At 43.8% G+C, this 26,025-nt stretch overlaps 1 protein-coding gene across 10 annotated transcripts in view; it reads left to right on the forward strand.

Moving 5' to 3' along the window:
- UBASH3B (ubiquitin associated and SH3 domain containing B) overlaps positions 1-26,025 on the forward strand; it is a 147,733-nt gene that overhangs the window by 115,988 nt on the left and 5,720 nt on the right. For 6 of the 10 annotated variants that reach the window (XM_027579903.1, XM_027579901.1, XM_035722947.1 and 3 more), the window contains exons 6-14: positions 3,325-3,533; positions 7,603-7,735; positions 9,035-9,155; positions 9,775-9,897; positions 11,145-11,237; positions 12,440-12,584; positions 21,361-21,467; positions 23,001-23,110; positions 24,387-25,783. In XM_027579903.1, coding sequence (XP_027435704.1) covers positions 3,325-3,533; positions 7,603-7,735; positions 9,035-9,155; positions 9,775-9,897; positions 11,145-11,237; positions 12,440-12,584; positions 21,361-21,467; positions 23,001-23,110; positions 24,387-24,524 — 1,179 coding nt within the window. In that variant the 3' untranslated portion in view covers positions 24,525-25,783. Of the gene's footprint in view, positions 1-3,324; positions 3,534-7,602; positions 7,736-9,034; positions 9,156-9,774; positions 9,898-11,144; positions 11,238-12,439; positions 12,585-12,844; positions 13,607-16,293; positions 17,768-21,360; positions 21,468-23,000; positions 23,111-24,386; positions 25,784-26,025 lie in introns of those variants that run through there. The other 4 variants (XM_027579902.1, XM_027579907.2, XM_027579906.2 and 1 more) reach the window with 4 other exon arrangements.

Genomic DNA, 26,025 nt, shown 5'->3' on the forward strand with positions numbered 1-26,025 from the left:
TTTTTTTAACCTGTTAGACTTTTTTTTTTTTTTCCCCCATATGAAAAACAGTTAGGATCTCAGGGTCTAGACCAGCCATTCTCATCACTGTTTTGGAAGTGTTGACAAGAGCTGACCCATGAACCAAAGGTGAGGGCCTGGGCATGGGGTCTGTGACTCTCAGGGACATGCAGCTTTGTCCGATGCTGCTGACAGGAATGTCGTGTCCTCCTTCCAAGTCATTTGATGGAAGTTTCTGGAAAGACACAAGGAGGCTGGACTTGATCTTACTTAAGAATTCTGACAGCTCCTGGAATTGCGCAGGATGAGCCCTAAATATAACAAGGGAGGTGTGGCTGACTGGGCTCCTTACAAGGACAAAGAAAAAAAAGTCAAGGGTTGCATGCAGCTGGACTGAGAGAAGTCACCTTTCTAGAGGAAGGAAGGTGGCAATGGAATTTTACAAGGAATATCTTCTAATCAACACTGCCCTCCAGTTAACTCAAAGGGTAATTGCTTTTCTGCCTGACCCACATTCTGCTCAACTGGCACTGAGGGAAAAAGGCAGCAAGCACCCACGTGAAGTATTTTCTAAAAATAACTTGGCCTCTTTTATCTCTTATTTGTAAAAGCTCATTTATTACTGTTCCTGCTGATAGAGCTCACTCTCAGAGGTCATTTGGCTTTACCTGAGCCCCCCTGCATAGAAACACCCTTTCTTGCCTGCCTCCTTCTGTCCCCAGGAGGCAGGTTTGATTGATGGTACCAGGGAGGCAACAGATGTCCAGAGAAGCAGAGTGGTTTGGACAAGGGCACTCAGCAAGCCAAGCATAGGAAAGCATCTAAGGCTCATCCCTCTGCTGGCTCCCACTTTGATTTGGATTTGCAAATTCCTAGTTGTACGTTCCGTAGTCGTCCGTGTTAGGGATTACGTGAGGCCACGCCGGGTCTGTGTGCCAAGCGATAGAAATCTGAGGAAGGACAGCATTATACACAAAGCACGTGTGGCTCCAGATCCTTCGGCGGTCCCTAGGGTCACATCTGCTTCTAGAACATTCCAGTCCCTAGTTGTCTCATGCATACATTGGCGATAGTATTTTGCTGGACTGTTGCTGTTGTGTGGACTCCATAAGAAGATAATGGAAAGTTCCCGATACACAGCACGGCATGCATGCAGCGACAAAATGTCTGTGGTTACAAGGAGGGCAAGGAGCTTCGAAGGCCATGAGGTTAGGTTCCTACAATCACGTAGGGCTGCAGCTGCCCGCCCCCCATACGAACGGAGAAAAAATATCTTTGAGATAGACTCAACAATTCTTACAGGTAAATGCTAAGCATAAAAGAGTAAGTATAATGCCGTGCAAAACTAGGCACGTGTCCTGCTAGCTCTCAAATGTAGGCTGACTTTTTGCATGTGCTTTTGGTGAGCGGAATGGGCTACACCGGTTATATTTTTAGATTTGCTGCAATGTCTTATTTTATTGGGTATTCAGTAAATCAAAGTTCCTCGTTGTCTTAACTACCCTCTGCTTAGGACGCATGGTCTCCTATGCACCTTTGCTGTGCCTCAGTTTCCCTGGAGGTAACCTGGAGATAGAATACTGCCCCCCGCACCCCAACCAAGTGAGAGAAGGACTGAGTTCTCGTCTGAAGTCACTTCCCTTGAGTTTCTCAAAGAAAAGACACTTCTAGGCCAAAGGCATAATTAGTCAAAACTATGCTATGCTTGAGTATCTAAGAGACAGGAGTTTCGACTTGTTCCCCCATGATTTGGTGCCTCTCACCACCCTGTTCTAGGAAAAAGAGTATTGCTTTCTGTGCATCATCACATATCTAGCTTAGAGAGGTGTTTTGTTTTGTTTTGCTTTTTAAGCTGTTTTCACAGCCCAGCAGAAAACCTCCCTGGCTAGTTTGGAATGGTGGCTTGAGCACGAATGTGGCAGAGGACAGGGGAAGGAGTGGGAGGCGAACAGGGGCAAAGATCTAGAGCTGAAAGATACCGGAGAGTAGGAAAAGAAGTGGGCATCTGAGTGAAAGGAAAATCACAATCCAGTGGTACAATGGAGTTCTGTGTGTTCTCGCTTCCATTCTCTGAGGAAAAAAAAAAAAAAAATCCACCTTCTTGCCAATGCCTGTCCTTAGAGAATTCCAGAAGGAAATTCTTTATACCGTGTTCTGATGGGTCTCCTTGACAGACACCGGCGAGCTGGTTCGCTCACAAGCACACAGTCCAGGGGTCAGGCTAGAAGGAAAATCAGGCGTCATGGTTCAAGAGACGTAATTATGCGCCTTCTGTGCACAGGCTCTGTCCTAAAGAGTTTTCTTAGATTGTCTCAGTAACTTTTACAGTCCAGACATTATTTTACAGATGAGAAAAGGGGGGCCAAATAAGGTTAAAAACTTGAAAGTGCAACCAGGATAGCCCACCACTAATGACTTCAGGACTGTGGGAAAGACTGTTAAAGTATCTCCATCTTTTTGTCCTACATGAAGTAAATAGGATAGGAAATATTTCCCTTGCTACTGAGGGCCCTTGCTGTTAATGAAAAAGTAGGAAAATGTTTTCCAAAGTATCTTCATGCCGATGCTGTTTATATAGCCCGGGAAAAGAGGCAAAAAAAATCAAGTAAGTCAGCCAAGCAACATGCCCTATGGTTGGCTCTGAAGGCTCTTTCTGAGCCCAAAGAAGAAACACGCGGTCTCCATCTGTTCGCTAGTAAAAGTCGGTTACACAGATGTACACACCGATGGCTGTGAAAGATATTTTTCTTTCAAGGTCTTTGCGACAAATGCAGGTTTAAAGAAAGCCCCCTGAAGGCAGAGAGTGTCTTTTGTTTAAGCCCCTGAGTTACATATAAAGGGAAATGCATCGGTCCCAAAGCCTTCCTACAAGGAAAGTGTCTCCACCCAGACCATCTGTAACCCCCATATGGAAGACTGACTTTCCATGAGCGGGGTTTCAAGTGTCTATTACGGTACATTCCCCCAACAGATGGAGAAGGGGAAACTAGGTCCAACCTCACTGGTATAGCAGCTTAATAGAGCTTGCAGATCAATTTCTAAAAACTGTCTGAATCCTGACAGGAAGAAAGACATGCCCGAAGGAAAGTCTGGAGCCATCCAGTAGCACCAGGCACATATATCCTCAATACCCTGAAAAAAAAAAAAAAAAAAAAAGTTTTCTGATCTGAGTCCAAATCTGCTCTGAGCCTGCAGACCCCAGGGGCGCCTGTAAATGTCAACATCTGGATGTGTGCGCTGTTAAAGCAGAACACACAGATGTGCCCGGGAGGCACTCAGACTGGGTCACATGTGGGCCTCCCCCTCCCTCTCTCCCTCTTTCAGACATTACAGGTGATCTACCCGTACACCCCACAAAATGATGACGAGCTGGAGCTGACCCCCGGGGACTTCATCTTCATGTCTCCGATGGAACAGACCAGCACCAGCGAGGGTTGGATCTATGGCACATCCTTAACCACCGGCTGCTCCGGACTCCTGCCCGAGAATTACATTACCAAGGCTGACGAGTGCAGCACCTGGATATTTCATGGGTGAGCAGACTGAGTTCTTCTCCCATTGCTTCAGGGAGAACACGGCCGCCCGGCGGGAGGTGGTGGGGAAACAGACATGAGCCTGGACACACGGGGCAGGAGCAACAGGAGAGGAGTTCGTGGGGAAGAAGGCTGTTGGTTCAGGTCATTCAGGAAAGGGCTGACTTGGGGCAGGGGAAAAATGATGGATGGATCTACTCTCCTGCTCTCTGGGTGTCCCACTTGGTGAAACCTTCTCAGTTTCTGATCAGAGACTACAGAAGGCAGCTAAAGGGACCATCTCTCCGGCTGAAGTGTGGGTCATCCCAGTGCTGAGACTTCATGGCCTTTGAGCTTCTGTACGCTTTGTCCTGGGTCATTGCTCAAGAGTGGTCTGACTCCCCAGAATAGCAGGCATGTTCCCATTATGCCAGCCAGACTGGGAGTGATGGGGTTTGCAAGGATCAGGAGACCTAACTGTTAAACTCTCAGCTTGTTGGGCGACCCTGAGCAAGTCCTCAGACTGGGCACATAAATGCCTAGATGAGAGAGACCATCTAAAGAAATGGGCAACTGCCAGAACCTTCAAAAGACGCATGGTGGCCCTTAGTCTTCTTCAGAGTGATAACTGTCCACCCATCCCTCGGTCCAGTTTTGCCACCAAACCAAACTGGTCCCGTGTTCTGAGTGGGCTGTTGTCGGATGGCCAGCTTTGTCTGGATGGAGAAAATAGAACGAGAGGCACCTTCTCTTTTTTAATCGGAGCAGCTCGAAGCCAGCCCTTCCCCAGCGTACTCGGGCATCTCGCCAGGGTGCGCACGCTGGCTCGTCTCTCCCTCTTGCCAGGTACCAACGTGGCTGCGAGCTGGACGCTCTGAGCACCAGCTGTGTGGGGTGTTGAACATTGTTATTACCGCCATAAAAGAGAAGAAGAGAGGGGCAATTTCAGCGAGTGTTTTGCCTGGAGGGAGAAAAGAAGACTCTCTACCCCAGTTAGCAGCAAGCAGACAAACCACAAACCCAGAGATGGGAAAGAACATCTTCTTCCTGAATGATCCCCTACCCCACCATTCCTTCCTCTTCCTTGCAGCCCACCCCCCACCCCCACCCTGCCCAGGAGCATTTTGTGACACAATTGGGAGGTCAGAGCTGCCTCATGGTCCCCAAACATTTGCTTTTTCCCAGAAATCTGAGTTGAATGTCCAGAGTCACCATGTCATCCCTATAAAAACAAGTGAAGCATAGTGCATGTGAATACACGGAGGTCTAAGATGTTTTGTCTGATGATGCACAGTGCCCACTTTTTTTCAAAGCCAGGCTATACTTGGGAGAAAAGTCTGTGTGAGAAGCCCTGGGGATCCATTTTGGATCAGTGTTTCCAGATCCACTCCCATTCAAATTAGAGCCTGGACCGAAACATGGTGACACCGGTTCATGGATCACAGGGAGGTTTGCGGGTCCTCTCCTTTTATTTGGAGAGATTACTAGTGAGATCACCCTGGGAACCATGTCTGAGGTTAAACGCTCAACTGCCAGAGCCAAGGCTGCTCAGAAACTAACAGTAGGTGTTAGGACACCATAATCAAGAATTGAGTGTTTGTTCCAGTAGTCTTGGGTTCCATTCCTAGCGCTCCCACTCAAAAGCTGTGTGACCTTGGCCAAGTTACATTACCTCTCTGAGCCCCTGTTTGTTAATCTATAAGATGGCGATAAGAATTGCATTTACCTCACAGGGGTGTTAAGAAGACAGCAAGAAAGGACTTGACTTTACATTGATCAGTGCCACATATATAACAACCCTGAATCTAAAAAGCCATCAGCTTTGTGATTATTTTGTCTTTTCTTTCCAATTTGTGTTTTCCAGTCCTCTCCTACATGCTTGTCAAATCAAATGTCTCTTCCACAGAGGTGATCCTATAGAAGAACTGCACTTTCCTATTTAACCCCAGAAGCAGAAATGACTTAAGGACTGATCTTAAGACAGGTCGTCTCTCTCTCCCCTAACCAAAGTTGGCCTCGAGGGGTTAGAGCCCCGAAAGGTGCTCCAAAAGGACCCGGTTGCCTTAATGGGAAGTTGCAGAGGGGATCCAAGCAATAGGGGTCAGTTACCCTTCACAGCCCTTTCTTGCTGCCCTGTTCTTCTCAATTCTAAGTCCCTTCTAAGGAGATCTTTTCCTACCACCCTTGTACTAGGGCATCTTGCCCAGTTCTAAGGGGCTCTAGATACTTGTCAGTTGGTGAAGCCCCATCATGTCCTTTGAATTGCAGGTGGGGGGGCTGGCTGGTCCTTCTGGGCTTTACCCATAGGACTGATGTATCCTAGGAAGGTGCCAGCATCCCCCCCACCCCCAGTACTTGAAAAGATGTCCTGGGTATCAGGCTTCAGCTTCCTCCCTCCCTACTCTCAACATAAAGCATCTGACTGTTGTCTTACTGGAACTGACAGCACCAAACTATCTCAGAGTGAGTCAGGTCCTTTGATTAAAATGACAGTTAAGAAGGGAAGGAGGTTGGCATTCTTCTTGCCAATGGATCTGAAGGAGAGAGAGAAGAGGGAGTCTGCCAGTGTCTTCACAGCTCTAACAAAGGAAAGAAATTAAGGGACGTGTACAAGCCAAATATCAAAGACAATTCCATCTATCCAGACATTTCAGGCCCCAAAGCTTTGATGAATCAGACAGTGAAACGGAATTTTCTTTAACGGTGATGTTTGCAAAGGAGAGCACCTGCCTATCAGACTGGGAACGGCACTAGATTTTCTTTGTCTACGGTTGCTTAATTTTTTCACTAGGTCCCTTGGGCTGCACATCACGCTTAGCTGATGCCGCTCTATTGGGCTGCAGCTTCCCGGGCCCCAGCCCAGATCTGCTGAATCACAATCTGTGACCAGTCGTGCCCAACGTGTATTTTCTAAAGCTCCCCTGGTGGTTCTGAGAGGCACAAGGGCTGACATGTCACTTTTTCAGGGTAGGAGGCTTCCGAAACCTTTGTGTGGAAGGAGGGATGAGTCTATGTACAGACACAAAGGGGAGTACTTCAGAGAGTGGACGGAGTCCTAAAATTACTAAAAAGCATAGCATTTACAAAACGGTTTGCCTCACAACCGGTCAGCTTTGTTATATGGCTGAATATAAAAAGTTCTTTCCCAAGATGAATTTCGAAGACTACAACTGTGTTAACACTTAATATTCCTGAACAGATGAGGTCAACAGGTACGAACCAAGACTGCTGAGCAGACTCAAATGAACAGCTACCATCGTTATAAAGAAGCAAGAGATCTAAAATTTAAATGCTCTCCCTTGAACACTGCTTGGTGAGGCAGAGGAGATGTTCATTGGATTTGCCTCACAACCGTACTTACATGGCAAATGTTTATTAGATAAAGCCTTTTGGAGGCCTCGCTAATCAAAATAATTTAAACATGGCCTGATTTGCTGCCCCCTGTCAGGGAGCCCTCTTTGGGGCTTCTGTAGTTAGTGTTACACCCCGAAGTGAGAGGTCTTGGCTCACAGCTCTATACATCTGCTGAGAATGGCCTCCTCTGAAATAATCCTGTATTTAATCATCTTGTGGGTGGGAGGTATTATTAAGATGGGGCGAGCAGGGGGCTGGCGGGGGGAGGAAGAAGGTGGAATGGGGGGAGAATGGCCATAAGCCTTCCTTGATCATTAGACAAAGTGGCCGAGATAGTAAAAATCCTCCCTCCAACTTGTCAGTTTGGATGGAAATCACCATGGAAAAGATTAAAGGCAACAGGAATTGTGGGTTTTTTTTTTTTTTTTCTTTTGAGCCAGAAAAGTAGCTGGAAACAATGGTACAAAATTGATAACTCATTATTCTTTAGCATGCCTTGGCACCAAGCATGCCTGCCTGTGGCATCCTAAAATCAGGGCCCCATCCTTGCCTGGAGAGACGAAGGCATCTGTTCCAAGTACAGAAATCCATCCACCCCTAATTTAGTAACTGCAAGACTTCAGTATAAAACAAGATGTTCCTCTCCAGAAATGGGGTGCGCATCATTGACCCCAATGGTGACATGCTGATGAATTCTGGCCAAACCAGTTACTGTCTTCTTTATCTTCTCCTGCAGTTCTTACTCGATCTTAAACACATCATCTTCTAACCCACTCTCATTTGGTGATGGTGTATTGGAGAGGCGGCAGTATGAGGACCAGGGCCTAGGGGAGACGGCGCCCCTGACTATCATCTGCCAGCCCACACAGGTAACACTGACCTGTGGGGTCACCTCCTCAACTCTACTCAGGATTCACTGGGTACTTATTTGCTAAGTGGGAGGGCTTGCCCTTGCTGCCCCAAAGAGTTCCCGACCTCTCAGAGAGAAAGGGCACAAAATTATAAAAGATACACAGAAATGTCAGGCTAGGAAGAGTCACGTGGATGGAACAGACAGCTTCTACCGCACCTGGGTCTAGTCTGGTAGAGAAGGTGGCTCTGCAAACATGTTATCTGTAAAGTCATAAGAGTTCTATCTATTTCAGAGGCCACTGTGACATTAAAGAAAATAGGAAGGCTCTTAGCCCAGTGCCTGGCCCATGGTGAGTGCTCACGTATGTCTGAGTGCTCAATATATGCGAGGAATGGGGGTGGGGATTCTCCTGAACAATAGAGACAAAGGCAAGTTGAGGATCAAAAGACTAGATCACATTGGCTGGAGCCCAGGCTTGAGTTAGGGAAGAGTAGCAGAAGAAACAGGAAAGATCATGGCACTATCCCACATATTAACCCTGTCAGGGCAACTAACTGGCAGCAAATGTAAAGTGCTGGCCACACTAGGGAAACTAGGAATAGCCAACGATCAACAAGAAGGAACATAGAAACATCTATAAGGATCCACCCAGCAGTTATAGAACCTGAAGTCATTCGGACGTGCCTTTGACTAGACTTGCCTATTTCATCACTCCGAGGGAGAACCTGTCCTCCCTGAACCATTTCTGGGAACACCAGCACACGTGTAAGTGAGACAACAGAGCCAAAGTTGTGATCAGAGGAGCCCAAGCTGGGGAGACTATCTATCCAGCCATATGGCCTCACCACCACATGTTAGAGGTGAGGCGGACACTTTTGTGAGAAAAGTCCTCGCTCCCTGAAGTTGTGGATCAAGTATCCCTTTGGGGGAGGACTGGATGGCCAGCCTGACCTACTGGCTAGCTCTCCCTCGGAGCTGTAACTCAAGTGGTCTTCACGTTTTAGCACGGGCCAAATGCTACTCCTACGAACGACCCCAGGACAGCACTGGTGTGCGCCAGTCTTTGCAACCCTTTGATTTGATAAAACACCTGCAATTCATGTCATCTGAGCCTCAAAACAACTTGCGAGGTCTATAGGAGGAGTCTTACTGCCCCCATCGTACATAGAGGCCAATGTAAATCCCAGGTAGTTCCAGGACCCGTCCAAGTCCTATGCTGGCTTAACTTGTTCTAGAGCTCAGCTCTGCTCCTGGCTCTGGGATGTGTTCACTTTCTTCTGTGCTTCCCCTACTAATAGTCTTTCTCTCTCTACAGCCTCTGAGGGTCAAGAGCCAGCCCGGCCCTCAAAAGAGATGTCTCTTTGTGTGTCGGCATGCCGAGAGGATGGATGTTGTGTTTGGAAAGTACTGGCTGTCCCAGTGCTTTGATGCCAAAGGTGAGGGGTTGGTTGACCTGCTTGACATTGGCATACCTATAGTGGCCTCTAGGGGGCAGAGTCACGCTACATTTGTCCAGATGGGGTCCTTTAGGGTTGTTCTGCCTATAATCTGTTACAACGTAAGTCCTTCCTGATGGTCTTGAGTGTTAGGGAAGGGGTTAAGTGTTCTTGTCCCCATTCTATAAACTGGGACACCAGAGGCCAAAGAAGGCAAACGTCTTGCCCATGGTCATTTGGCAGAGGCAGAGACAGGTGTCCTGATTCTGTGGCCAGAATTCCCTCCATTGCATCACATTGCCTTATGTTGGTTCCCTTTTCATTTGAGTGGCGCGCCTAAGGTTAAGAGGCTTGTATAACATACAATCCTCCTGCTCTAGAGTGTGTGGTTGTTACTGCCACTTAAAAACAATCTCTTGTCACTTGTCAACAGAATGCAGGAGTGGATGCCAAGACTCTACCAGAGGAAAAGTGTCCGCTTCAGTGTTTTCTAGAAAGTTTAATTCCATTTCTTTGGCCCAAAAGGAATGGAAATGGGGGGGCTGTGAGGATCAGCAACAGAAGTCCTAAGGAAAACAGAAAGTCATCCTTTGTCTGACTTTTTTTTTTTTTTTTTCAGGCCGCTACATACGCACCAACCTGAACATGCCTCATAGCTTACCTCAGCGGAGCGGTGGTTTCCGGGATTATGAAAAAGATGCTCCGATCACCGTGTTTGGATGTATGCAAGCAAGACTGGTGGGTAAGTGTCCTGGAGTGATTGCACAGCCTTTCCTGGCTACTTCTTCCAAAGACTGGTTCCAGTGGGCATGCCAGGACTGTTTCTACGGTTTTCTACAACTTTCCTACAAGTAATTTATTTCCCCAATTCAAAAGGGGATTTATTACGCAACCATGAAGTTCAGAACACTGTGCTTGGCACTGGGCTGGTTTACCAAAGTGAATGAGGTGTGATCCCTTGAGGGCTGTATGACCCAGTGATGGGGTAAGGTCAGCTTCTAGCGCAGGGGTACGGAGGAGAGAAGCCTGGAGTGGCTGGGTGTAGAGAGGCCGACTGGATCCTTTGAAGATGGTCAGCTCTTTGCAGGTCTATTCCATACCTGCCAGGCAGAGACAGCAGCCTTGTCCTGTTCAATCATGTCACACATTCACTGATCACTTACTTTGTGCAGGGTCCTATGCTAGGTGTTGGGGATCCAAGCGAGAGCCCCCACCCTTAGGGAAACAAACTTTTAAGTGGATAAATATCATACATCCTGAGTATGCTCAAGAATAAAACTGTGTACAGAGAATTAGGAGAGCATAAAAAAAAAAAAAAAAAAAAAACACACACAGAAGAGGGGAGGAGAAGTCACCTGGCCAGAGAAGGAGCAGGAGGGTAAGAAGTGTATGCCCGGTGGGGAGAACAACATAAAGTCATAGGCGTGAGAAATAACATCGAAAGTACTTAGAAAAAAAGCTCTCTTTTTCTAGAACACGGCTTGTGAGCCACACGTGATACGGCTGGTGAGCTGGATAAAGACGAGTTCACAGAAGACCTTGCCCCTCCATATTAAGGTGTTTAGACTTTATCCAGTAGAAAAAAGAAGTGTGCTCCACGAGGAAAGTGTTAAAGTATTGGGTGTTGGGATTTACCTCTAAGAATACGACAGGCTGAGATCTTCTTTAGCGCAGGATAAAAGTAAAACAAGATCTCACTGGCACCGTAAACTATCTCATTTATATCGCAAGTGTGAAATCAGAGCATTCTCGTGTTTCTGGATCTCTCCTAGATGGATATTTTCCTGCCTGTCAGCACCAGAGAGAAGGAACAAAAAACACAAGAGGGGGTCTTCCATATGGGCTCTTTCATGGAAACACTGATGAGGGGAAGCTAAAAACGCCAGTTCTCTGTGAGCCCCCACTGACAAGGGGGTTTGCAGGGTCTGCCTGCTGCCCGCTCCCACAATGAGCTCCAGCAAACCAATTCTTTTTTGCCTTCCTTTGCAGGGGAAGCCTTATTGGAGAGCAACACCATTATTGACCACGTCTATTGCTCCCCATCCCTGCGCTGCGTTCAGACTGCATACAACATCTTGAAAGGTTAGACTGGATAAAGGTCAATGAGTCCATCCTTCTGCCTGTAGACAGCCCTACACCTAGGTTATCCTAGACTTGTGGGACATTTAGCCAATGGAAAGCTTCAAATGTGGAATTCTTAGCCATGATTCTTTTGGAAGATGTCTTTGCAAGCGTCCCCAAATCATACTGTGGCGGCATTAAATGACACGAAAGGAGGTATACAGATCATGTTTTGCTTGAAAATGTAAAGCCCTCTTGGATGAATGGTAGGCTTGTGAAATACCGTTGTCTGGCAATAATTTGGAGCCTACAGAGTGTGATCCCTTTTTTTTGCAGTGAAACAGTGAAATCATTTCCTCCCACTCTGCTCTGTTTTTGCTTCTTGTTTATAGTAGCAACGGTGCTCCTGAGTATCTACAAATCTTAACCATCCCTGTTTCTGCAGTTAATTGGATGGCTTTGAAAGGACCATGGCTATAAAGATACTCAACTTTCACCCTAAAATCTGGGGAAGCTTGAGTTACAGGGATCTCCATTCTCATTTCACTGGAAGGAAAACTAGTAGAAACAGAGTGGAACTATTCACTTCTACCAAACAAATGAATGAGCCAGAAATAGCCAAGCCAATGAAGAATGGACACTACCTTTGAGGCTTCTATTCCTTAAGTCAGCCAGAATGCATTTATATATTAAAATTCTTTATGTTGCCGTTAGCCCAGTTTTTTAATATATAAAGAAAGTTAAACAGGGACAAGTCCTACTCTGAGGGTAATTATACTTTGAGAAAGCACAGGACTTGGAAATACTCAAAACTGGATTTTCTGGTAGAGAAAATGAATAATTTACATGATATTCAAATACAGTATAAGCTATTGTAGAGCAGTGGATGCTAAGAGAGTTTCTGAGGTTTCTTAGCAAGGCCATCTTGGGACTTCCCTTAGAAAAAGCCATTCTAGTGGTCACAGAAGTACATAGGTGATATGGGTAGTGACTTGTGTTCCTTTCCTTAAGTCAGAGACCACGTAAAGCCAGCACACATCCTGTTGGTGGGGCCACTGTATCAAACTCATATGTTTGTCACACATGGAAATGAAAAAACCCCTTGACCAAACCCACGTGCTTCCATCTTCTTTTAGCTATATGTGGCAACTGGTAGAAAAGAGAATAGATTTACCAGAATATGTATGGCAATTCCTTCATCTTCATTTTATTTCACGTCTAAGGTTTACAACAAGAAAACCACTTGAAGATTCGTGTAGAGCCTGGCTTATTTGAGTGGACGAAATGGGTTGCTGGGAACACATTACCTGCGTGGATACCTCCATCAGAGTTAGCTGCCGCCAACCTGAGTGTTGATACAACCTACAGGTAACCCTCTGAGCTGCTACCTCCCAGAGTCAGTGTGGATGTACTTTTCTATACCAGGTCAGGCCAACTATGGAGATGAAGGACCCGGCAGAGCCCATGGGCAGGTGTCCATAGTGGTGGGAGTCAAGTTACAATTTGAAAAACCACAACCGGAGAAAGCTAGCATCCCCTCGTACTTAGCACAAGTATGGACACACATTGGGCTTTCCTGACTTCATTAGATCTCTTTCAGTGAATGATAAAACCACTTTGCATTCCAGGATTGTGCACCAGCTAAGGATGATGCAGTTCCAGAAGCTTGTTGGGGGTTAAGGGAAATGACAGGGTCTTGCCTTGGACTGTCATTTTTCAAAGATTTTTAATTCTCTTTATCTTCATTTATTATTGCTGTAACCCCAGAATAAAGGCGAGCCACTTTAGGAAAGCCTCTTGTACTCTCTTATATATGAAAGTCATTCACTTAGTGACCACACATAACAATGATGGCAACAACAACTAAGCTCTATTGATCATTTTCTGCATGTCAAGCACTGTGTAATCTAATCTGCTTTACCATCTCCCCATTCCTAGTTCTTGGCTTTTTTCATGAGACCCGACTGTGCTGGGAGTAAAAGGAAGTGTTTAGAGATTGATCACAAATGAATAATCCACATGGAAGCAATTAATGTAACTATATTATTATTGGTGAATTCTTAACTCTCAAAACTGCACTTGGGCGTTTGTAAAATGTCCCTCAGAAGGGATATTCATGCCCATTATAGAGGGGAATTAAGTTCATATTTCTTAAGGCAGAATTTGAAGCAAGTGACCAATATAAATAGCAGTTTCCTCCTTGTGATATCCTGTGACCTTTCATTTCAAATACCTACCCAAACCACAAATGAAGCAATGTGAGCTTCTGGCGAAGATAGTAGAAAATATCTTTTTTCCATATTCATTTTCCTCTTCTGTAAATAAAACTTCGGATGACCCCATAAATTAATGTGTGCTACTTACTTAAAGGAATTAGCATGCCTCAAAAATAAAACAATCAATCAGATCCCCTACTAATAATTCAATCGAGCCTTGAACAACATAGAGGGTGAGGGGTGCTGACCCCCACACAAATTCACATATAACTTTAGATTTCCCAAAAACTCAACTACTAATAGTCTACTGTTGACCAGAATTCTTACTGATAACATAGTCAACATATACTTTGTAATCTAACCAAAGAGGCAAAGAATCTGTACTCAGAAAACTATAAAATACTCATGAAAGAAATTGAGAAAGACACAAAGAAATGGAAAAACATTCCATGCTCATGGATTGGAAGAACAAATATTGTGAAGATGTCAAAGCTACCTAGAGCAATCTACACATTCAATGCAATCCCCATCAAAATACCATCCACTTTTTTCAAAGAAATGGAACAAATCATCCTAAAATTTGTGTGGAACCAGAAAAGACCTCAAATAGCCAGAGGAATGTTGAAAAAGAAAAGCAAAGCTGGCGGCATCACAATTCCGGACTTCAAGCTCTGTTACAAAGCTGTCATCAAGACAGTATGGTACTGGCACAAAAACAGACACACAGATCAACGGAACAGAATCGAGAGCCCAGAAATGGACCCTCAACTCTGTGGTCAACTAATCTTCAACAAAGCAGGAAAGAATGTCCAATGGAAAAAAGACAGTCTCTTCAACAAATGATGTTGGGAAAATTGGACAGCCACATGCAGAAGAATGAAACTGGACCATTTCCTTACACCACACACAAAAATAGACTCAAAATGGTTGAAAGACCTAAATGTGAGACAGAAGTCCATCAACATCCTAAAGGAGAACACAGACAGCAACCTCTTCGACCTCAGCCTCAGCAACTTCTTCCTAGGAACATCACCAAAGGCAAGGGAAGCAAGGGCAAAAATGAACTATTGGGACCTCATCCAGATAAAAAGCTTTTGCACAGCAAAGGATATAGTCAACAAAACCAAAAGACGACTGACAGAATGGGAGAAGATATTTGCAAATGACATATCAGATAAAGGGCCAGTATCCAAAATCTATAAAGAACTTATCAAACTCAACACCCAAAGAACAAATGATCCAATCAAGAAATGGGCAGAAGACATGAACAGACATTTTTCCAAAGAAGACATCCAAATGGCCAACAGACACATGAAAAAGCGCTCAACATCGCTCAGCATCAGGGAAATCCAAATCAAAACCTCAATGAGATATCACCTTGTACCAGTCAGAATGGCTAAAATGAACAAATCAGGAAACGACAGATGTTGGCGGGGATGCGGAGAAAGGGGAACCCTCCTACACTGTTGGTGGGAATGCAAGCTGGTGCAACCCCTCTGGAAAACAGTATGGAGGTTCCTCAAACAGTTGAAAATAGAGCTACCATACGATCCAGCAATTGCACTACTGGGTATTTACCCCAAAGATACAAATGTAGGGACCCAAAGGGGTACGTGCACCCCAATGTTTATAGCAGCAGTGTCCACAATAGCCAAACTGTGGAAAGAGTCAAGATGTCCATCAACAGATGAATGGATAAACAAGATATCGTGTGTATGTACACACACACACACACACACACACACACACACACACACACACACACTGGAATGAAATCTTGCCATTTGCAACAACGTGGATGGAACTGGAGGGTATTATGCTGAGCGAAATCAGTCAATCAGAGAAAGACACGTATCATATGACCTCACTGATATGAGGAATTCTTAATTTCAGGAAACAAACTGAGGGTTACTGGAGTGGTGGGGGGTGGAGGGATGGGGTGGCTGGGTGATAGACATTGGGGAGGGTATGTGCTATGGTGAGCGCTGTGAATTGTGCAAGACTGTTGAATCACAGATCTGTACCTCGGAAGCAAATAATACATTATATGTTAAAAAAATAAAAGAAGAAGAAGAAAAAGATAGGAGGGGAAGAATGAAGGGGCGAGATTGGAGGGGGAGACAAACCATGAAAGACGATGGACTCCGAAAAACAAACTGAGGGTTCTAGAGGGGAGGGGGGTGGGGGGATGGGTTAGCCTGGTGATGGGTATTAAAGAGGGCACATTCTGCGTGGAGCACTGGGTGTTATGCACAAACAATGAATCGTGGAACACTACATCAAAAACTAATGATGTATGGTGATTAACATAATAAAAAAAACACATCGTATGTTTTATGTAGTCTCTGCTGTATTCTTACAATAAAGCTAGACAACAGAAAACATAAATTTATAGTACTGTATTTATAAAAAAAAAAATCCACATATAAGTGGACCCACACAGTTCAAACCCATGTTGCTCAAGGCTCAACTGAACTTCACATTTTGCCCTATCTACCCTATGGCAACTGTTTTTCCATCCTTGGTGGGAAATAGCAATAAATTATTGTCCCCATGCCAATAGCCCTCATCCCTCTGGGCTGGAAAGAGGGTAAGTTATTGCCAACATTGGTGAAATGACTTTCCTGACTCACCCCCAGCACCTCCCAGCCAACCTGGGCCAACCATGTCTTCAGTTTCCCCCTTAATTGCATCCTGTTCTTCCCAAGCTCATTTACAAAGTTCTCCAGAATCATTCTGTCTGAGCCTTTCAGTGCACATGCAGACACACACAGCAACAGTAGAACAAGCAGAGGGATGAACACCAGGAACTTGGGGGCCAGGACATGGTCCTTATTCCAGATTTTTCTTTTCTTCTACAGAAAATCAAAATTCAATTCAACCGCTTCTCATACAAGGGGGAGAAAAGGATAAAGCCTCTAATTCTATAAATCGATTGTGAAAGTCAACAAAAGAGCACATGAGAGGCACAGCTCCTAGAGTTAAAGTCCCTCTGAAGTTAATTATGCCAAGTGCGCCGGATTTTTGAAGTAGTGATGCCCGAATGACTGAATAAATGTGGTGGGCAGAGGGCAAGGACTGAGAGTGTATTATACATCAAGCAAGCACCACTTAGAGAGTCCTGTCACCTTGGAACAAGAAGGAGTGAGGATGGAAGCAGGTTAAGGAAAACCAGCCTGGTGACTAATACCCAAGCGTCATCCACAGGCCCCAAGACGGAGCCCTGGAGGCTGGGTGTAAAAAGCACTCCCAGTCTTAGGGCGTTGGGCCAGAAGGATCAAGGCAGAAAAAAACAAAATATACACCATTTGGATAGGGCTTCAGAACAGGGCTCTAAACAGGGGTGCTAGGGGAATGGTATGCGGATGGGGACATGAGTCTGGAGTGTTAGAGGGGCAACGAATCATACTTTATTGTGGGGCTCAAGGCAGAAGCCTGCACTATAGCCTAGGTCAAAGCGGGGTGGGGAGTAGAGTGTGTACCGGGGAGAATACTATTCCAGGGATGCTACCTGAGCACCCAGTGCTCTGAGTTCCAGGTCTAGTTGATGGTCGGAGGCCTACCTGACTCTGAGTACAGTACATAGGTCCTGCGCTTACAGCTAGAAGCATGGTGCGTGCTGCAGACAGGGGTGAGGAAGCTTGGACTCTGGCCTACCCCCATCAGAACTAGTTCAACCATGGAAGCCTTTCATAGGTTCCGCTTCAAGGCAAGGACTGCCAAAGGCAAGAACTGACCTGGAGAAACTGGATCCCAGCATCTACCTGCTCTTCACTTCTACAAATCTCAGACTTTACAATGTGGTCTCACCATGGAAATGATTCCCTGAGCCATACAAAGTGGCCTTTTGTCACTGTGCAGGGCTCCTGGGAGACCAGGTGATGTAAGTGGTAATGGAACTGGATGAGAGGTGGGGATGGAAAAAAGAGTTTGCTCCAGAACAATGAGGTCCATCCCTAAAAGTGGTGATTCATGTCTCCCTCTATCCCCCGGGGTGTTGTGAGACTCAGAAGGTTGTTTCCTAGGAGAAGTATGCTTGCTGAGGGAATGTGATTTCGATGAGCATGGGTTTCCTTCAAATGGAAGGGGATGGCATGGAGAATGCCATTCTTCCTCTCTGGACAGTAAACCTAAGGGCACAGAAAGGCAGCCTTGAGGGGGTACACTGTCAAAAGCCATCCAAAATGCCTCTGGGTTTACAGGCAGTGATCTCAGACCCAGATTCAAATCCAGGGCCTAAGAGTTGCTAACGGTGTAAGGGTAGGCAAGTCATCTCCAGCCTTTCGGAGCCTCGGTTTTGTCAACCACAAACAGGATTTGCAAAAGTGTTGCTAGGAGGGCTCTGTTCAAAGCATACAAGTAGGACACTTCACGCAGAGCCTGACACATGGGAACCTCTCAGTAAATCTCTGTAGTCGCAGTAGCAGCAGTAACGTATTCTGATCAAGAGGCCACGTGAATTCACTTTGAGGGCTCACAACCACCTCCATCCACCATCCACTAAACGCCAACAATGAAAGACAAAATAAGACAGGAAATATGATACAGTTGTACTCAAAAACAAGATACACTTCTCACAGACTGGCAACTCTAAGTAACAAAGGAAGATGGGAGCAGGCAGAAGTGGCTGAGATTGAAGACATGCAGCGTCACCAAGATGGGAGAGCCCTGCACTGATCATCGATCAACCTCTCATGCACCTTTGTACACTGTGCATAATTATCATTTGCACCAATAGCCTGCTCACCCCAACCATACACTGAGAGCTCCTCAAGCACAGAAACTGGGTTCTCTTCATCTCTGTGTTCCCTGAGCTTTTCCTGTTTCCAGGTGTATGGTCTGTGTTCAAAATAAGAAAGAAAAGGAAAACACTGATGAAGATTTCATAATGTCACAAATCCAGTGGACCTAATATCTGTGTTGAAAATCTACCCTTACAACTCCCCAGACTCATTTTACAAGGCCAGCATTCCCCTGATACTAAAGCCAGATAAGTAATCTATAGGAAAGAGATAAGGACTCTATAAGAAAAGAGAACTACAGACCAACATTCCTAATAAATATAGATGTAAAAATTCTCAACAAAATATTAGCGAACCAAATTCAACAGCACATTAAAAGAATCATACACTGTGATCAAATAGGATTTATCCCTTGGATGCCAGGATGGTTCAACATAAAAAATCAATATATGATATACTGCATTTGTAGAACAAAAGCCAGAAATCATATGAATATGCTCAACTCATGAAGAAAAATCATTTGACAGAATACCCCATCAATAATAAAAATGCTCGACAAATTGGTATAGAAGGAATATACCACAACATAATAAAGGCCATGTATGACAAGCCCACAGCTAACATCAAACTCATGGTGAAAGACTGAAAGCTTTTCCTCTAAGATCAGGAACGAGGCCCACTCTTACCACTCACGTTCAACAAAGTACCTGAGAGGCCTATCCAGAGCAGTCAGCCAAGAAAAAGAAATAAAAGGCACCCAAATTGGAAAGAAAGAAGTAAAAATGTCTTTGTTTGTAGATCATATGATTTTATATAGAAAATCCTAAAGACTCCACCATAAGGCTGTGAGAACTACACATTCAAGTCTCTCAAACTACTGAGTTTGTTTGTGGAACCACAAACTCAGTAAAGTTGCAGGATACAAAAATCAACATACAGAAATAATTTGTGTTTCTATGCACTAACAACACATCTGAAGGGGAAATAAAGCAATCCCATTTAGAATAGCATCGAAAACAAAATACTTAGGAATAAAATCAGTGAAAGAGGTGAAAGATCTGTACACCGAAATATACAAGACTGCTGAAAGAAACTGAAGAAGACACAAACAAATGGAAAGATATCCCATGTTCATGGATCAGAAGAAGAATATTAAAATGTCCATACTACCCAAAGCCATCTATAGATTAAATGCAATCCCTATCAAAATCCCTATGGTGTTTTCCACAGAAAGAGAAAAAACAATCGTAAAATTTGTATGGTACTACAAAAGATCCTAAATAGCCAAAGTAAACCTGACAAAGAACAACGAAGCTGGAAGCATCACACTTCCTGATTTCAAGCTATACTACAAATCTATGCTAATCAAAACAGTGTGGAACTGGCATAAAAATAGACACAGACCAATGGAACAGAATTGACAGCCTAGAAATAAATCCTGAAATACATGTTCAACTAACAGTTGACAAGGGAGCTGATAATACTCAGTGAGGTACGATAGTCTCTTCAGTAATGGTGTTGGGAAAATTGGATAACAGCATGCAGATACACCAGTCACAAAAATTAACTCAAGATGAATTAAAGACTTGGGGCGCCTGGGTAGCTCAGTTCTTAGGTGTCTGCCTTCGGCTCAGGTCCTGGGATCGAGCCCTGCATCGGGCTCCCTGCTCTGCGGGAAGCCTGCTTCTCCCTCCCCCGCTCCCCCTGCTTGTGTTCCCTCTCTTGCTGTGTCTCTCTCTGTCAAATAAATAAATAAAATCTTTAAAAAAAATTTTTTTTAAAGATGAATTAAAGACTGAAACATAAGAACTGAAACCATGTAAAGTGAGACTCCATCAAACTAAAGTTTTTGCAAAGCAAAAGAAACAATCCAAAAAATGAAAAAGCAACCTACAAGATAGACAGGATGTCTGCAAACCATTAATCTGATGGGGGTCAGTATCTAAAACGTATGAAGAACTCCTACAACTCGATAGTAAAAAAAAAAAAAAAAAAAAAAAAAAAAAAAAAAAAAAAAACCTGATGTAAAAATGGGCAGAAGAATTTAACAGATATTTTTCCAAAGACGACATACGAATGGCTAGCAAGTACAAGAAAAGATGTCAATGTCACTAGTCATCAGGAAAATGCAATTTCAAACCCCAACGAGATACCACCTCACACCTGTTAGAATGGCTGTCATCAAAAAGACAAGAGCTATCCAGCGTTGGTGACAATGTAAATTGGTGCGGCCACTATGGAAAACAATATAGAGATTCCTTTAAAAATTAAAAATAGAGCTACCATATGACCCAGCAATCCCACTTCTGGGTATATAATTCAAAGGAAATGAATACAGGAGCTCGAAGAGATATCTGCACATGATATCACTCATGTGTAGAATCTAAAAAGCCAAACTCAGAGAAACAGACAGCAGAAGGGTGATTTCCAGGGACTGGGGGATGGGGAAAAATGGGGAGATGTTGGTCAAAGGACACAAACTTCAAGTTCTGGGGCTCTAATGCACAGTGTGGTGATTATTTGATAATACAGTATTGTATACTTGAAAGTTGCCAAGAGGGTCGATCTTAAATGTTCTCACCACAAAAAGGAACCAGTGATCATGTGACGTGATGGAGGTGTTAGCTTAACACTATGGTGGAAATCATCTTGTAAGAACAGGTGTACCTGACCAACACTTTCACACCTTGAAATTACACAACGTTAAGTGGCAATTCTATCCCAATAAAACTGGAAAAAACTTTAAAAATAAACAAAACCTATTCTTACAGCTTATGGTGTATGAGGCTAGAGAAGAGGGGCTTGGGAGCTCTACAGAGATAAAGAGATCTAAGCTCTGCTTTGCTTCCTGTTAGCTGTGTGACCCAGTACTATTGGTCAGAAAATTAGTCAAACTGCTTATGAGTTAACCCGCAAGTGGTACCTGTACTGAGTGTTTCACGTTTCCCCTGGTCACTCTGACACCTTGCATGCACAGCCTTTATTTCTGCACATTCTGTACATTTCGACCCCACTCCCATAGAGTGGAACTACTCTTCTCTATACCTCCATCCTTTATAAGGAAATGGGTAAACAGAAATATGGGAACTCTAGAAAGGTCTTAACATAGAAATTTAGAATCCTATCTATTGCTTTGTCTTGGGATCAAAATGTTTTCATTGCCTTTGTTCATTTTTTCTCTTACAGACCTCACATTCCAGTCAGCAAATTAGTGGTTTCAGAATCCTATGACACTTACATTAGTAGAAGTTTCCAAGTGACAAAAGAAATAATAAGTGAGTGTAAAAGTAAAGGTAGGTGATATCATTTTTGACTCTATATTTAAATATGTGGTCATTCCTCCATCATGGTCTATAAGCTATTCAAGATGTTTCAACTTGCTTTAGCAGACTTGCTTAATAAGAGAGAGAAGTAATTCTCAACTTTCTTATAGATACTTTCATGTTAAATTTGTAATAGTCTCTCGAGTACCTAAAACGGTAGATATGCCATGGGGATATACCAGACTTAGTTACTATATGAAATCATTTAGAATTCTACGTCACAGCTATTTATCTTGCACTCTGTGAAGGAAGTTCCCTGTTACAATTTCCAGAAGTTTTATAGCATAACACTATTTTTGCCTATGATTTGATCCAGCAGCATGGATGCCCACAAAAAGCACACCTGCTACCATTAACCAAGAGCAGTGTTCTGGACGACTCAAGTCTGTTACTGAATTTGATAAACACTGAACTCAAATATTTAATGAAACATAAGACTATTCACCATCAATTTTTAGAGAAAAAAGGGATTACAAAAGTATATGCACATTTCTACTGCTTTTTAAGTTATCTTCATAAAGCAAAAACTAGAATTATGCACACCCAAATGTTAACAGTGGATTGCCCTGGTCAGCAGTATTGTAGTACATTGCCACCTCTCAGTTAACATTGAGAAACCACTCATTTCATTTACTACTCCTGTGCTCCCCACTGTAAAGATACTCATCAGCATAGGCTATCAACCAAAAAGTATCAAGTGCTCCCAGTTCTACAGTGGCAACATTGAAAACTGTATTAGAAGAAGTAGCAGAGAGCCCTGTAGACATAGAAGAGTTTTGTGTCTTGATTGTGGTGTTTACAAAGAGTCACACAGGTGATAGTGAAACCTGGTGGAATCCAAGTAAACTGTGGATTATACCAGCACCCATTTCCTGATTTTGCTAGGGTACCATAGCTAAGCAAGATATTCCCACTGGACGAGGCTGGATGCCTGGTATGTGGGACCTCCCTGGTGTGCATATGTGTATATATACTATATGCTAAACTATATACTATATACACACACACATAATGTGTATCTATGTTTGTGTATATACATATTACACAATATGTCATACATATATGATATGTAATTTTACACATTGTATATATTTACAATTGTGTGTATGTATATAATTATAACCTGTGCATCTATAATTATTTTAAGATTAAAAGGTTTTTTTTTTTTTAATGATAATAGGCTGCCTTAACAATACAAAGCATTTCAAAATACTGTTTGGCCAAATTCTCTCATTCTTGAGAATGCCTGTCCCTCCCTGGAATATTTGACCTTCAGTATTTACAAAGTTTACATAGGTCTTTATAGAAATGGTCTTCCCAGGGGCACCTGGGTGGCTCAGTCAGTTAAGAGTCCCATGTTGGGCTCCACACTCAGTGGGGAATCTGAAGATTCTCTCCCCTGCCCCTCTCCACTCTCTCTCTCTCTCTCTCAAATAAATAAATAAATCTTAAAGAAAGAAAGAAAAGAAATGGTCTTCCCAGTCCTTGCTTTTCTTCCCCCAGGAAATAACATCCTGATTGTGGCTCATGCATCTTCCCTGGAAGCGTGTACCTGCCAACTTCAGGGTCTGTCCCCTCAGAACTCCAAGGACTTTGTACAAATGGTCCGAAAGGTAATTCATATCTATATCTCAGAGGCCTGTGGTGCCAAACAGTTTTACAACAGTTCCCTGACTGGCTGAATGCTAAGTTGTTTGAAGCCTGTGTTCCCTCTGAGATGGGAAGATGCATGTATTGATTCACTCAACCAAGATGTACCGAGTGGTGCTCTGTGTAAGGTGCTTTATTAGGCCTTGTGTAAGAGAAAAAGATGTGTTTGAGCAAGTTTTAGTTTCTAAGAGTGCAAATTTAGGAAATAGCTAAGAATTCTAAGCAAATTGTCTGGATTTCCCTGAGGGGCCATGGATTGGATGAAGAGGGGTGAGTGGACCCAAACAGAGCATCTGACAGCTCAGCTAGGAGAGGGCCTGGGTGGCAGGCCAAAGGAAGCAGTGATTTAAGACGATCAGGCTGCAAGGCAAACCAGGAACAAGGCCATGAGACAAAACCCGTGAGAATGACCCACACATCTGGATTCTTCCTTCTCATGTCCGTGAAAGAGGCTTTCCCATCAGCGGCCCTCCCACACACTTCCCTCCAGGCTGACTTACGTGCTTCCTGTATCTGCCCCCAGAGAACCTGATTCAAACTCAGTTGCAATGCTTTTCTCATTTTTTTTAAGTTTATTTATGCATCTGTGTCTACCCATTACTCTGTAAGCTGCTTGAGGGCAGAGATTTTTGTCTTGTTTATAACTGCAGCTATGGTCCCATGCACAAAAATACGTTTAGAGATGAGATGCCATGGCTCCTGACATTAGGAAGGGTACAGCTTCAGCTTTGAATATTACAGATACCCGTGCCAAGAAGGAAAAAAAAAAAAATAAGAAAAGACGAAACTGGGTGAAATATTTTTTAAAATAGCGTAATCTCTCCCGTGGTCCAAATATAATTTCTGGAATGTCTGAGCTGCAATTTTAGCTTGATTCACAATTAGGAATTAACGCTGAGCACCTTAGCTTTCTGTGTGATTGTCCTTTTTCCTCCCACACTATTATGCAGCAATCTAGAAACAATTACTTAATTACACCAGGGGAGCTCACCATTTAATGAATCTTTCTGATGAATCCCCTTGCAATATAAATACCCTTCCCTCTAATTTGTCACTTTTATCCATTTCATTTTTCTTTATTGATTTTTGGAAGAGATGCAGGGTCTACAAAGCCCCTATCAATTCCTGTGACTATTCCTGATTCCCAACGGCCACCTGAAGATCTTTATGTGTAGGTCAAAGCGAAAGCATTAAACCTCTGTTTTCTATTTCCCCCTTCCTTCACTACTCTGACTTCAGATCCCGTACTTGGGGTTTTGTTCCTGTGAAGAACTAGGAGAAACTGGAATATGGCAGCTGACAGACCCACCTATCCTTCCTCTCACCCATGGACCAACTGGGGGCTTCAACTGGAGAGAGACCTTGCTACAAGAATAAACCATACCAGTGAACGAGAAGAAAAGGCTCTAGAAAGCCTTTGGGAGAAGTGTCTTTCTGTGTGTTTAGTAACAGTGGCAAAGTCCGCACCACCATCTAAGCGGACACCTCAGAACAATTTAGCAGATTTCCTTTCATGCTTTAAAGCTCTGATGACGAGACTGTGGGAATGAGAAAAAGACTTGATTCAGGGATAAAATTCATTCTCTCTGGATGCTTACCTAGCTAACAAGGCTTTCGAGAATTGTCTTCCTAAATCAAGGCACCTGCTACAGCAGAGGATGTGTTCTTCCTTCCGTACACGGCTAAGGAGTCGGAATGCTCTTAAAGGGAGCAGTCAGCCTGCTCTGAGGGGGAATGCGAGAGGAGGGAGTATGTCCAGAATCCAGCTGGAGAGACACACTGAGCTGCCAGTTTGGGGATAGGATTTTCTTTTTAACTCCATGTTCCAGTTAGGCAAAGCCAAGCTGAGGAATTCTTTTAAGGTTATTAGAAAACGTGCCCCTGCAGAGAGTTGTTCTTATTACACATCAGATTCTACCCTCAATAGGACCCACACACCCGTGCTGCTAGCTCAAGACACCTGCTTGGATGACCCCCATCTACCCTGGTACCTATCGCCACATTTTCTCTAGAACAGCTCACTACGGCTTTCTCCTACGGCCCCTCCCCCTCGCTTCTGTCTGTGCAATGGGGAGAGCAAGCACTTTTGGATACTCAGGAGGGAGACAAATGTATTCAATTGTGGGAAGCAAAGAATTTGCAAAATATAAAGTGACCTGGAATTATCCATGTTACAGCACTTCCAAATCACCATGATTTGCTTGTCTTTGCCCCTAGAATCTAGACCGTGGTAACTGGTTAAGGATGTTGACAATTTGAAGGCATGTGTGTTCGATCCATTATTTGAGTCCACAAGAAGCTCATTCCTGTGCAATATGGATGTCTTTACAAACCATACCAAGGGTCAGGTCATTGTACACTTATAGTACCTGTCACTCATGGCAGATCATCCACCAATGCATCAATTATACCAGGGATGTATAAAGAAGTCAGGGAACTAATTTAAAGGATGACAGTCACGATTGCTGTTTGTGCTGTCATTTTTTTATTTGTTTGTTTTTCTATAACTTAAAATATGTAGGTAGGGCTACTTAAGAAAAGGTGGGAGAGCCACGTCCTGTGGTTTCTCATCACACCTGCTTCCTGAATTCAGAGGGAGTTTATTGAAAAGAAAAATAAATGACAATCAAACTAAATATCAGTTATCGACGTGTATTTAATTGTGTGACTAGGTGACTGTCGGCAGCAGACGATGGTCTGGTGCGGTGTAGTTCACTATTGTAGACTATGTGTGCAAATGAGATCCCAGACATGTAAAGAAACAGTGTAAAAAAATCAATATACGTTGTAGCACTGAATAATACATATAAAACCCAGTATATCAAAATAGATAGATCTATGCTCCTATTTGAAACTGGAGTTTGAGGATTCCTAAAAA

This window comes from Zalophus californianus, chromosome 11 (genome assembly GCF_009762305.2).
Source record: "Zalophus californianus isolate mZalCal1 chromosome 11, mZalCal1.pri.v2, whole genome shotgun sequence".
NCBI lineage: Eukaryota > Metazoa > Chordata > Mammalia > Carnivora > Otariidae > Zalophus > Zalophus californianus.